General features: G+C 38.1%; 1 protein-coding gene across 3 annotated transcripts in view; it reads right to left on the bottom strand.

Annotated features, from left to right (window-relative positions):
* LOC122565336 (nuclear receptor ROR-beta-like) overlaps positions 1-13,730 on the bottom strand; it is a 78,045-nt gene that overhangs the window by 12,529 nt on the left and 51,786 nt on the right. For all 3 annotated transcript variants that reach the window (XM_087976029.1, XM_043721204.2, XM_043721202.2), the window contains exons 3-8: positions 13,299-13,440; positions 10,707-11,120; positions 8,887-9,008; positions 6,979-7,111; positions 4,250-4,357; positions 1,773-1,883 (exon numbers count right to left, since the gene is read on the bottom strand). In XM_087976029.1, coding sequence (XP_087832155.1) covers positions 1,773-1,883; positions 4,250-4,357; positions 6,979-7,111; positions 8,887-9,008; positions 10,707-11,120; positions 13,299-13,440 — 1,030 coding nt within the window. The remainder of the gene's footprint in view (positions 1-1,772; positions 1,884-4,249; positions 4,358-6,978; positions 7,112-8,886; positions 9,009-10,706; positions 11,121-13,298; positions 13,441-13,730) is intronic.

The following is a 13,730-nucleotide window of genomic DNA, read 5'->3' as shown; positions in this document are numbered from 1 at the left end:
GGATAAAATATTGGGGCTATTCAGGAATGGAGAGTTGAGATTAAAATCAGGTCAACCATAATCTTCCTGAATGGCAGAGCAGGCTCAAGAGCCAAATGACCTACTCTTTACTCATTTTATATGTTCTGACATTAAACAAAGTCCCCACCTATCTTTGAAAAGATCTCCTGAGCATTTCTAAAAGTGACAGTGCCCTAGCTAAAAGTCCTCCTTTCGCGAACTCATCCAGAAAAGATTAACTGTTTTTTTTTTCAAAATCACTTGACCACTCATATCCTCCATGGCAATTTTCTTCCTATCTTCTCACTCTTATGGATCCTCCACGCTAACTAAGCTCTCTGCATGAGTTCTTATACCCTTGGTGCCAACCTATTACAATTTCTAGTTTATTCACCATATACACTCTACAGAACCAATAACCCCTATAGAATCAATACTAGGTGTGAAAAAAGATTTATAAAACCTAGTCACTCATTCAAACTTCATTTTTTTAAAATGCTTCTACTGCAGCCCTATATGTGTACCAGCCATTCAGACCTTTAAAGTTTCAAATGGAGAAGCTACTATCCCATGGAAACCTTTACTTTATGAAAAGTAAACATTGTGCAATCAAAAAGTAACAGCTGTCAATCAAGCAATGTTTTCCCTTGGGTGCGGGTGTTTCAAAACACAAAGAGACCTCTGGGCTTTTGGCCAAACCTCACGATGTGTTCTTTTCAAAAGGTTCTCTCGTCTACATGTTGATTCATAACACCTTAAAGGGGTGTAAGCATGACTCCTTGAAAAGTTTACCTGACACCAGAAAATCACAAGGAACTAGGAGAGATGCCTAATCCTGCCACTGAGCCAAGCAGTTCAGGAATACAGGGTGCGGTCACGTGACCTGCATCAATCCACACTGGCGGAAATTGAGGGGGGCTGCAAACCAGGCAAGGGATCCTAGACTCAGGTCCTGACCACTGTTTTTAAAGGTTTGCAGAGTCTCCCTGCAAGGAGGGCTGACTCCCTTGGAATGACAACTCAAGTCCTGGATTAATATCATTTTTACTGCCTAACAATTTAGAGATTCAATAATATAGCAGTCTCCTACTGTCTTTCTACATTCCATGATGTCTATATTCAGCTGTCTACTTCAAAGCAATTAAAAGTGAATTCCACTACTATTTTTCAGGAAGCACTTCAGCTCCACTGTTTAGATAGAGACGTGTCAAGGGAAGAATTATGGAAAAGAGACATAATCACCAGGGCAAATGTGAGGACTTCAGATATAATCACCAGACTACACACACAAAGTCAGTGTCCATGATTCTTATGTGGCTCCACAGAATAGGTCATAGAGTTCTACAGCACAGTAATAGACCCTTTGGTCCAAATTGTTCATGATATCCCAATCTGTATGAGACTGTTTCAGCTTCTGGACCAGAGGGTGTAATCTCAGAATAAGAGGACACTCATTTGAGATGGAGATGATTTTTTTTACTCGTAGAGAGTAGTGAATCTGTAAAATTCTTTACTACAGAGGGCTGTTGAGGCTGGGTCATTTAATATATTCAAAGCTGAGGTAGACAGATTTCTAATCATTAAGGGAATCATAGGATTATGTGGATAAGTGGAATTGAAGACTATCAGGTCAATAATGATCTCATTGAATGGGATGCCAGACTTGATGGACTGAATGGCCTACTTCTGCTCCTATATTTTATGGCCTTATGATATGGTCAACAGTGCTTGTATTTTCCAACTTACTGCTTTAAGATCTACGTTTTACATACCTGGTGATAATAAGATGCCAGCTGTGAATAATGCAATCTCTTCCTCCGTCAAATGCAGGCAGCACAAGCTTTTTGCCAAGTCAAAGACAATGTTGATCAAATCATCACAACCTAAGGAGGAAGTATAAATACAACTGCAAAAATGTCTGCAAAAACAGATTACTGGTAATGAGATAAAATTTGTCATCACCATCATCATAAAACAGCTGCAAGAATGTTACTTCTGTAATTCCTAAACTGAATGCCATAAAGTACCATTTGAGAAATGCCTTAATTTCAAAATCTTTTAGGATAGATTTACATCCTCACTTTCCACAGTCTGCAGTGGTCTCAATTTTCCATGCTTGCACCATGTGAGTTTCTTCACTAGGGGTCAAAGCTGGGAAATTGACCTTATAAAAATGGAAATTCAAATCTAAATTTTAACGACATTTCCAAGTTAATACCAAAATGGCAGGTAACAGACTCTAGCTTGTAATGTGTGCACTTACTGATCTTTATCCGAGAAAGAACGTCGAACTTTGAACAACAAAGGGCCCTTCGGCTGACGATGTTGTGCCAAACATGATGCCAAATTAAACTAAACCCTTCTGCCTGCCCTTGGTCCATCTTTATTCATGCTTTGCATATTCATGTGCTTATCTAAAAGTCCCCATCATATCTGCCCCCACCACCACCCCAGGCAGTATGTTCCAGACGCTTACCACTCTCTGCACAAAAAATCTGCCCCTCACATCTCGTTTGAACTTTTCACCCTTACCTTAAATGCATGCTCCCTTGTAATAGACATTTCAACTCTGAGGAAAATAATTCTGATCGTAAACCCTATCTATATATCTCATAACTTTATACACTTCCATAAAATTTCCCCTCAGCCTCCCTAACTCCAGAGAAAACAACCTGAGTTTTTTCTAGCTTCTCTTTATAGCTCATATCTTCTAATACAGGCAATATCCTGATAAACTTCTTTTGTATCCTGTCCAAAGCCTTCACATCTTTCCTGTAATTTGGCTACCAGAATTGAATGCAATACTCTTAAATGTGGCCTAAACAAAATCTTATAAAGCAACATGACATCCTGACTCTTGTACTCAGTTCCCTGACTAATAAAGGCAAACATGCCATATGCCTTCTTTACCACCCTGTCTACTTGTGTGGCCACTTTCAGGGAGCTATGGACTTGAACTCCAGGATCCCTCTATACATCAATACTGTCAAGGTCCTGCCATTAACTGTATACGTTTCCTTAATATTTGATCTCCCAAAGTGCAGCACCTCACACTTACCCAAAATAATCACCATATGCCATTTCTCTGCCCATATCTGCAACTGATCTAGACCCTGCTGTATCCTTTAACGATCTTCTACACTATTCACAACTTCACCAATCTTCATATCATCTGCAAAGTTACTAACCCAACCATCTATATTTTCATTTAAGTTATTTATATCCATCATAAACAGTAGAGGACCCAGTACAGATCTCTGTGGAACACCACTAGTTATGGACTTCCAGCTAGAAAAACACCATTCCACCACTACCTTCTATGGGTAAGCCAATTCTGAATCCATGCAGCCATGTCACCATGGATCCCATGCATCTTAATCTTCTGTATGAACCTACCATAAGGGACCCTGTTGAAAGCCTTACTAAAATCCATGTAGACAACATCCACTGCTCTACCCTCGTCTAGCACCTTTGTCATCTCCTCGAAAAATTCAATCAAGTTGGTAAGACGTGATCTGCCCCGCACTAATCCATGCTGACTGTCGCTAAATAGGCCATGCTTTTCCAAATGAGAATTAATTCAATTCCTAAGAATTCTTTCCAAAAGCATCCCAACCACTGATGTGAAATTTGCTGCTCTATAGTTTCCTGGATTATTCCTCTTTCCCTTCATGAGCAAATGAACAACATTAATTATTCAACAGTCCTTTGGGACCTCTCTGGTAGCTAGCGAAGATACAAAGGTCTTGATCAAGGCCCAAGCAATCTCCTTTCTTGCCTCTCTCAATAACATGGGGTAGATACCATTGAGCCCTGGGAACTTATCCACCTTAATGCTATTCAAGAGACCAAACACCACTTTCTTGATCTTAAAACGCCTCAGCATATTAGCATGCTCCACACCAAACTCACTATCCTCCATATCCTTCTCCTGGGTGAATCCTGATGCAAAGTACTCATTTAAGGGATTTCACCCACATCCTCTGCCTCCAAGCTCAAGTTCTCTCTTTTATCCTTGAGTGGTCCTATCTTATTTCAGTTATTCTCTTGTTTCTATAATGTATGTATAGAATGCCTTGGGATTCTCTTTAACCCTACTTGTCAAGGCCATTTCATTACCTCTCCTTGCTCTCCTAATTCCCTGTTTGAGTTCTTTAGGAAACCTAGGTGTTAATTCAGTACTGTCAGATTTTTAGACTAGTTGACTTTACTGTGATGCCTCCTTATCTGCATACTAATTAAATCTTACCCAATGATTTGAAGATCTGTGTGTCTCCATACTTTCCTTCAAAAAATATTGTATTGTTCAAAGGGTTATATGCTCGGCACATTCGAACCAGTAAGACTTCTAGGCAACCTAGAATAGAAAGACAGAAAATTTCATCTCCAGTCTTACAGTTTAAGACATTTTATTTGGAACAGAAACTTCAACGTGTGGTTAGACTTCATCAATTTCAAATCAACATTTCAAAAAGAATCTTTAAAATAAGAGGACAAAACTGAATTAAAAATTTGATAAACTTGAACATAAAAGAGCAAAATGCTACTTAGAAGTGTACCCAAGATAAATGGTTAATTAAAAAATAATGACTCAACAAATGGCGATGGCAGAAGTAGTCAATTTTGGGGGTATTTTTAAGCTAATTTGCCCACCTAGCTGGACTTACACTCAGCCTGATTTTACTCGCTAATGTACAGAGTAGTGCTTGGTTGATGAGATCAACATTCCTTCCAATCTTGTGAGCTTTCCATTTGGTGTGTTGGTTAAAACAAAAATCTTCCAATTTGTCTGTTTTCACAAAGGAAGAGGAATGTGGGATTAAATGATGAAGGATGCTATTAAACATCCACCATTTAGAAATCTTTAGAGGAAACTGCAGTGGGGAAGTTGACGAAATTCAATCAACAGCAGGACTGAGACACAAGGTCATCATGAAAAGAACACAGGTGAGAATTTGAGAAAGTTTTTAATAATAGCTTTATCACAAGCAGTTATTGAAGCAGACACCAAATGTATTAAAAATTGGAACTGTTAGAGTATTTGAAAAGCAAGAAATAGATGGTACAAGGGCAATTGATGAATATGCTGAGACTTTAAGATCAATACTTTACAATTATAAACAATATGTTCATCTGCTCCAATGTTCTGGATTTGTAAACAGTTCATTCATGACTTGGCATTCACATCCACCTTTTAATAGCAAGTTTATGATATCTTTATGGTTTGTGTTTCACGTGCAATTTATTTTGTAACAAAAATAACTTTAACTCTGACATGGAGGGTTAAATCAAATCTAACCCTGTTGCTAAATCTAACATTGTAATGATTTCTTCAATCTGTTTGATATATTCAACTTCTGTATCTTCCATTTTAAAAGTTGAATGTTAATAGAGAAAGTATTATTGTTTTTAATGATGATTCATTTAAGGACATCCAGGCAATTTTCCAAAGGCAATAATACAGTTTTACAGACTAGATTATTATAACGTATCTTTGGAATGAAAGAAATTTATTATACTGGAGTAGTGTTCACTTCTGGCTGTTTTGCAACACCATGTTACAACAGAAGTTGAAGGAGTGCACAAATTCCTTTCTAGTGCCACTCCTCCCTTGGTCAAAACTTTTAAATTTAACCAGTTTTGGTCAATTTTGTAGATTTTAAACTGTATCTTGTTTTTACATTGGAAACAATTCAGCCAAGTTTCTTTCTTCAAGAAAGAAGAATTAATTTACTACCAATCAAATTACTCAAACACGAAAATGTAATTGACAAAAAAAAACTTATACGATGCAAAGATACATATGACTATTATTCCAGCAGCCCAAAATTAACATTAAGGAAATATGAATAACTAACAAATGATGGTTGATTATCTTAAAGAGTAATCCAAATAGCAAATGTGAACAAATAGATCTCAGTCACCCCCAAAGACGCCCCCAAAACGTCACCAAAACGAATTAAAATTTCACAAGGGATTACAATTCTCCACTTTTGATGTCTTGACCATGAAACTTCCTTAAAAGTGGTTTTCTCATGGAGTGCCTCAACAACTGCACATGTTCTGATTGTCCACCTTCTTTTCCTGTGACTGCTGTCCTCTGGATTTGTGGAAATTGTATTTCCGTACTTATTTATAAGCACAACTCACAAACAGCATACTTCACCAAGCTGATACTATTTCTGTATTTCTTTGAGCTCCAATCATGCATGAAACAAATGCTGCCTGTGCGCTATCAACCCCAACTATTGCACTGGACAATTAACTTACTACCTATCTATTTATTCTATCCATGCCCATCATGATTTTATAACCCTCTACAAGGTTATTCCTCAGCCTCCGACTCTCCAGGGAGAGCCGCCCCAGCTTATTCAGCCTCTCCCTGTAGCTCAAACCTTTCAACCCGAGCAACATCCTTGTAAATCTTTTCTGAATACTTTCTATTTATATTTCAGATTTTCAAACATCTGCAGTATTTTGTTTTTAAGTATAATGATGCATTCTGTGAATAGCCCCATTATCAAAAAAAGCATTTGTGTCTAATTTCATATTACATAGGATCGGATTATCTGTTTAGCCTGTACTTAATTTCCTTCATTATAGAATCTGTTCTCTTCCCAATCCCCTAAAAGCAGGACATCATGTTATGGTTGCTTAAAATCTGGCGCAGTATATTTGCAGACTTATCCCTTTGTCAATCCAAAGCTGAGAATACTCCAACATTCACTGTTTTGCAGGGATAGGCCAAACATAAAATCCCCCTTGGATTTAAAACAGGGCCAACAGGTGACACGACAGGGTTAGAATTCAAAGTCTGAAACAGGCTCTCAGCTTTACTGCTGCTTTGGTGCTGGTGTTTTTGCTGTGGATTTCCATTTGTCACAAGCCGATTAGAAGCATACCTGCAATGGTCTCAATGCTCAAATTTACTAAGACAATGTTTTTGCTACTTTTCTTAGAATAAGATGTGATCTGTACCTGCTTTAAGGAGTATAATCTGATCATTCTGACACAGTTCCATGAATCCACTGATTCGCTTGGCAAATTCCACTACGTACTGGATTGCATTTGTCACCTGGATTGCACACTGCTGCCACATGGCCTCACAGGACTGTTCAAACATAGAATCAAAGTCAAGGTGTTGTACAAAGACATCACCAGTCTAAACAACAGTTCTTGAACCTGACAAGTAATACAGACAGGGTAAGATCAAAAGATTATTTATTTATTTATTTTTCTATAATTAATACATTCTTGTAAATTAAAGAATAATTGTTACAAACAAATAAAGCTTCTTGTGATGATTGAGGAGATATTCTCCAGCACCAAACAGAAATTCCAGGAAAATATTACATCAAAACTTTGATTTAGTTCAATGTTAACAGAAGAGTTGCAGCGAAGCCCAATTCCCATTTTGCTTACGTGACAACCTTGAACAACATGCTTCTGATTTTAATGATCGGAGATATGAGTTTTCATGCCTGCGCTCTAATGGGTACAGTACCCAGCCAACATTTGAACAACCCCAACTGTTACAATGCAATGCTGAGGCAGAGTTTTCTCATTAATTTAATGAGAAAACTACATTAACTACTGAGAGTTAAGTTACCATCAGCAGAGTTTTCAATGACCTCATGTTTAGGGAAGTTAGGATGTAGGAGACCAGCCAGAAGTGTGTTTCAATCATCAAGACTAGGCAATTAAAGTATATAACTTAAAGACTGTGGATGGCTATCATGGATTAAAATCAGAAATATAATCTCAATGGAATTTGTATTCTTGCTGTTTGGGTCTTTAAATAAATTGTCAGCCAGGTATAAAATATTTTTTCACAAGCAGAGAAGGTTGCTTCAGAGTACAAAGGAATCTTGATCACATGGGCCAATGGGCCAGAAGTGGAGATTAATTTAAATAAATGTGAGGTGGTGCATCTTGGAAAAGCAAATCAGGGCAGGACTTATTCACTTGATGGTAAGGTCTGGTATGCTTGCCTTTATTGGTCAGTGCATTGACTATAGGAGTTAATGGTAAGATACTGGGGTGTGTTGTCGAACAAAGAGACCTTGGCGTGCAGGTTCATAGTTCCTTGAAAGTGGAGTTGTGGGTAGCTAGGATAGTGAAGAAGATGTTTAATATGCTTGCCTTTATTGGACAGTGCATTGAGGGAGGTCATGTTGTGGCTGTACAGGACATTGTTAGGCTACTTTTACATTGTTGTATGCAATTCTGGTCTCCCTGCTGTGGGAACGATGTTGTGAAACTAGAAAAGGTTCAGAAAATATTTATAAGGATGTTGTCAGGGTCAGAGGATTTGAGCTATAGGGAGAGGCTGAATAGGCTGGGGCTGTTTTCCTTGAAACATCTGAGGCTGAGGGGTGACCTCATAAAGGTTTATAAGGTCATGAGGGGAATGGTAGGATAAATAGGCAAGGTCTTTTCCTGGGATAGGAGAGTCCAAAACTAGAGTGAATAGGGTTAAGGTGCGAGGGGAACAACATAAAAGGGACCGAAGGGACAACTATTTCATGCAGAGGGTGGTGCGTGTATGGAATGAGCTCCCAGAAGAAGCAGTGGAGGCTGGTACAATTACAACATTTAAAAGGCATCTGGACGGGTATATAAATAGGAAGGGTTTAGAGGGATGTGGGCCAAATGCTGGTAAATGGGACTAGATTAATTTAGGATATTTGGTCGGCATAAACAAGATGGACCGAAGGGTCGGTTCCATGCTGTATATCTCTTATGGCTCTAATTATTTTAACTGTAAGTGACTGAAAATGTAATTTTAAACGTAAATTTCTTTTTTTAGTATGTGAAGGTCTTTTGCTTTATTAAATCATTATTTATATAATTACTGAAGGTCACTTAAAGTAGTTCAATCAGTACCTTATTTTGAAAGTTCCTGATTTCTTCTTGTGTATATGGCTGCCAGGCAAGCTGCTTCAACTCTTCAGTTGTGTACTGGCAAGTCTCTGAATGTGATTCCACCACATTCTGCGCTATCCGATCTGGAGAAGAATGTGCAGGTTTTAAAGGGATGATACAAAACACTGGCTCAGAGCCAGGAATACTTATGTATTTAATCCAAACAGATCCTAATTACAAAGCCAAAATAAAGCATTTCTGGCGCCCCACTTAGATTGCTATCTGCTAGCGTCAGGACATATTGGTCATCGTATGATGTTTGCTGTTCATTATACTTGCCACTAAACTATCCAACTCAAAAATGATTTGCCCACAAAGTTGGAAATCCAAGCTAATATCTGCACAGCCGCAGAATCTAAATTTTATATGCAATTGGTTAAGGAGGGATTTGGGTGACAATGAGATTAAGTATTAGAAATTCAATGTCAAATCAGGCACAAGACGACAAATTAAAAAAGAGAAAGAAGGAAAGAAACATTGGATCATAAAAGTAGAGAAGAGAGACAAATTAAATATCGTAAATGGTCCAGAACGTGCCCTCAAAATAAAGGTAATGTTAATGGCACTCACGTCTGTTTAAATAAGGCAAGGATGAGACTCCAAATATTGTTGTCAGAGTGGCAGCACTGTTGTTGTTACATTTTCCAATGAAGGTCATGAAATTGCTATACTTGCAATCTCGTCACAACTGAAATCCACCACAGATATGTAATACTGGTAATTAGTAGCCAAAATACCCCTTTAATGACATGATAATCATTTATTAACTGGCATTGAGAAATGAGAACTATCAGATGTGTTGATTCAAGTTTTGAACTTTTCCAGAGAGTTTTTAAAATGTCATAGAGTCATGAAAGTCTACAACACCCTTCAGCTCATCAAATTCATATGAGTCAAAAACAAGCACCTAACTATTCTAATCCAATTTTCCAGCACTGGGTCCGTAGCCTTGTCTGCCTTGGCATTGCAGTGCACATCTAAATGTTTTTTACATGTCATGTGGGTCTCTGCATCTACCACACATCAGCGAGTTCCAGATTCCCACCACTCTATGGGTGCCAACTTTTAAAATGTAATTTTTTTCTCATTTTCACATTTATTTTATTATCCATTAATCCAATCTTTTGTTTCTCCTCTTTTTGCATTTGTTTTGACATGGTAGTGACCCTCCCTTCCAGTTCTTCATGTGTTTGGTTAAGCAGGTATCCTGCTGCTGGTCCTGTTCATTCAGGTCCCAGGTTTCCTCTTTCCCTTACTGCATCCTTATCACTTTCAGAAACTTAGTGGGCATAATCTTTGTGAGCTTGAACAAGTCAAATGAACTACACATGATCAAACATGGAGTGATGAACAGCAAGTTACTAGTAGTTAATTGTCCACCTGCTCCTGGCCTGAAGCTACTGTTTCATTTTATAAATAAGTAACAAAGAATGCCATCAGCTTCAACATTACCAAATTATTGCCCATTATGAAATTCCAATTGCATAACTTGTGATAGTGAGATTGCTCGAAGTTTCAAGTTGTTAGTGGGATACATGAATATTTGAACAGAATCATTGCAGTGTGTTAAATGATTTGGAAGTGAAACATATCATTTCATAGTATAGCAGGAATGCAATGGCGAAAACTGAAGATCTCTCTGGATGGATGAATTAGGATGGCCAAAAGGTCGTTCACAGCTATAATTATTTTGTAATTTAGTGTGCAGAATAAGTGGATTGTCAGCCCATATTTTTAGCACAAATCCTTATCCTGACTTAATAAAGAATAGCAACACATACCTATCTCTGCCATTGAAATTTCTGAGGCTAGTTGACCACTCTCTGGTGAAGGATAGGAGAACAAACTGGGTTCCAGCATGATTTCATATATGGACTCTTGTTTAATGTGTTTAATGTCATTCATGTCAATAGCAGACTGGTCTGGAGATGGTTCAGCAGAGGTTGAAAGATCAAAGTTATAAAAACTGTTTCCTCCATCAGGGGTCAGTGGAAAGTCAAACAGGAGCCCGTCTGAGAATGTGCTGCTAATGTCATCCAGATCTCCCAGTCCACTACTGACACTGTTTGTGTAGACTCGTGCTAGTCCCTCAGAATCTTCCTTTGATGCCAACTGCTCCTGGTGTTGTTGATGTTTTTGTACCTCTGCATAGAGGCTGTCACGTTGCTTTTTGGACATGCGACCAAACTTCACAGCTGTTAGTAAGTAAGGGAAAACTATTACTGATGATCACCAATTGCCTGTATTAATAGTTGTATAAAAATGTGATTACAAATCCAAAAACCTTTCGAGGTCCATAAATGAGAGACATGCTTTTGTTTAAAATTTAAACCGTATAGGTTTGGAAATCAACAAATTTTGATCCTTCATTTTGGCTTAATATTTTGACAATACTGTTTCTCTTGATCAGATCATCTAAAGATCTCTGCACAAAATGTTTTTTTTAAAATGGAAAATGGATAATAAGACAAGATAAGTAAATATGACAGCAATCCAGGTGAGAGCAGAATTCTTTTCACTTCAGCCACTCCCAAACATTCCAGTTTTGGTGGCGTGAGATACAGGGAATAAAGACAACTTTCCCCAGCTCCAATAATGGACTGGATCTTCCACAGAGTGATGATCATGATTGGATTGCTATTCACCTAACCCATGCAGCTCTTCATTTCTTGCCCCAAGCCCAGCTTCACCAGAAACATAGAGCACAACATCCATTAAAGATGTCCAACTCAGTGCAGCAATTTTTATTTGAGGAGTAGGAGCGTGTGTGTGTGTGTGTTTGTTTTAGAATGAATGAATGATTGGTAAGTTGGTAGGCTAGAGAATTGGATGAGGTAAGTGAATAAGTAGATTGGGAGGTTGATAATTTGCTATGTGAACAGTTGCATGACGAATGATGTGGGTGAGTGTGTAAGTGGTTGGTTTGAAGGGTTCTCAGGCTGTCGGGATTAATCAGGTGTGCTTGGGTGGGGTTGTAGTCAGGGTTTATTGTGGCCTGGTAGTGGGGGGATGGGGGGAGGCGGGGTGGAGGCTTGGTCAGGCAGGGTTCAGCTCTTTAGTTACCTAGATGCTAGGCTTTCATAGATCTAACACTGCTTGGCTCACTATTCATGTAGAAACCATGGAACTGTTCCTGTCCAAAGTCTCCAATTTTAGGTTAGTCAGAAACATTTGCAGATGATTCCCTGGAGCACAGGAATTGCTGATCAGAAGTCAGAGTTCATTACATTGGACCTTCAGATGATCCAGGCCAATCTCTGAATCCCAAGCTTAAAGTGAACAGGGTTGGTAATGTGGAAAATTAATTGCTGATTTCCCACTGTGTCTGGCTGTAAAATTGTTTTTCGAGGTTCTGATTGCAAAGGTAAACCAAAGAACTGCTTGTTTTGACAAAACAATTTTCACTCTCTCATTAACCTCCTTTCATTCAGGCATTTGTTTTTACAAATTGCAAAATTCTATTTAAAAATCCAATATTTAATGTAACCCCCTTCTAAATTTTTTCTGTGGATAGAACTTAAGAGCAACTTGTTTGGTTAAGCAGAAAGTTTAAAAATCAATTAATGTGTTATCAGATTATATCTTAAAATATAGCAATAGTAGATTTTTCTCAGTTCCACATCCACATTCCATCAGTAGCTTGACAGTAGTCAAACCTTATAAATGCAATACCACACAGCTTAGAAAGCAGTGCCTTTATAATAATGATACTTAGGGTTTTTGTACATTACAGATAAAAATAACTAATTTGGACATCTTTGAACTGTTGCCTATTTAAACATTTATACATCTGGAGAAATGAAGAAAAGTCAAATTGGATAAACTTCCAATATATGCTGCTGCCTCTCACTGAAATCTACTGGTGGATGGATAGGCTTCAAGTGTTTGTTATTAAAAACAGATATGTGGGGAATACATCAAGCCTGGATCAAGGAGGGTGAACAGGAAACTGAGGTGTTTGGTTTTATGACTTGGAATTCAATGCTGAAATATATTGTCTGGCCAAGAATAGGTTTATTGGGGTCCAGTGTATTGAACTAACACCAGCAAATAGAGATGGCTACAAACCCAATATGATCTAAATCCAAATCTAGCTGCCCCATGGGAAAACCTGAGCCAGTACGAATACCAGAATGGATGCAGGTTTTCACTGAAGTTCTGCCAGTGAATGACGCTAAAGGGAATCAGTTGGACAGCTTGAACTGCGTCTTGTTTCGGGTCCAAAAACCAACAAACTACCCGAAGCAAGACCAGTTTATAATTTCCTAATCAATGATAATTCTTAAACCATGTACACACACACACAAAGGTAAGTTTCAAACAAATGCAGAAAAAGACAGACTTGTTGAGCTAATTCCTGTCTTCTTTCTTACCATCACGTGACATTCCAAGAGTAAGACACTTCTGCAGTCGGCAATGCTGGCAACGATTCCGATTGGTCCGATCAATCAAGCAATTCCTCTGACGAGGACAGGAGTATGCAGCATTATTCTGTTGGCTTCTCCTGAAGAAACCCTGATTTAAAATAAACTTAAGGTTGTTACTAATGGTGTCACTTTGGAATAGCATATTGTATTTCCATAAACTGTTAATTTCAGACCAAGAAACTACCACTGCTCATAACAGATAGTCACCACAGATTCATGACGTGTAGCTGTATTTTACTTATTCATTAAGATGTAAAGAAACAATGAAACTACAGTATACTCTGAACACTTTAGAGAATAAGATCAGCTGTTCTTTATTTGCAGCTTTCTTCACAATATCATCATTGTATGCACTGTCAACATTTTCAATAAAACGGT

Source organism: Chiloscyllium plagiosum, unplaced genomic scaffold (genome assembly GCF_037043375.1).
Source record: "Chiloscyllium plagiosum isolate Xiang-an unplaced genomic scaffold, Cpla_swu_hap1 HiC_scaffold_28, whole genome shotgun sequence".
In the NCBI taxonomy this organism is placed as follows: Eukaryota; Metazoa; Chordata; class Chondrichthyes; order Orectolobiformes; family Hemiscylliidae; genus Chiloscyllium; species Chiloscyllium plagiosum.
The sequence above is the reverse complement of the archived record's forward strand: the minus strand, read 5'-3'. Positions and strand labels throughout refer to the sequence as shown.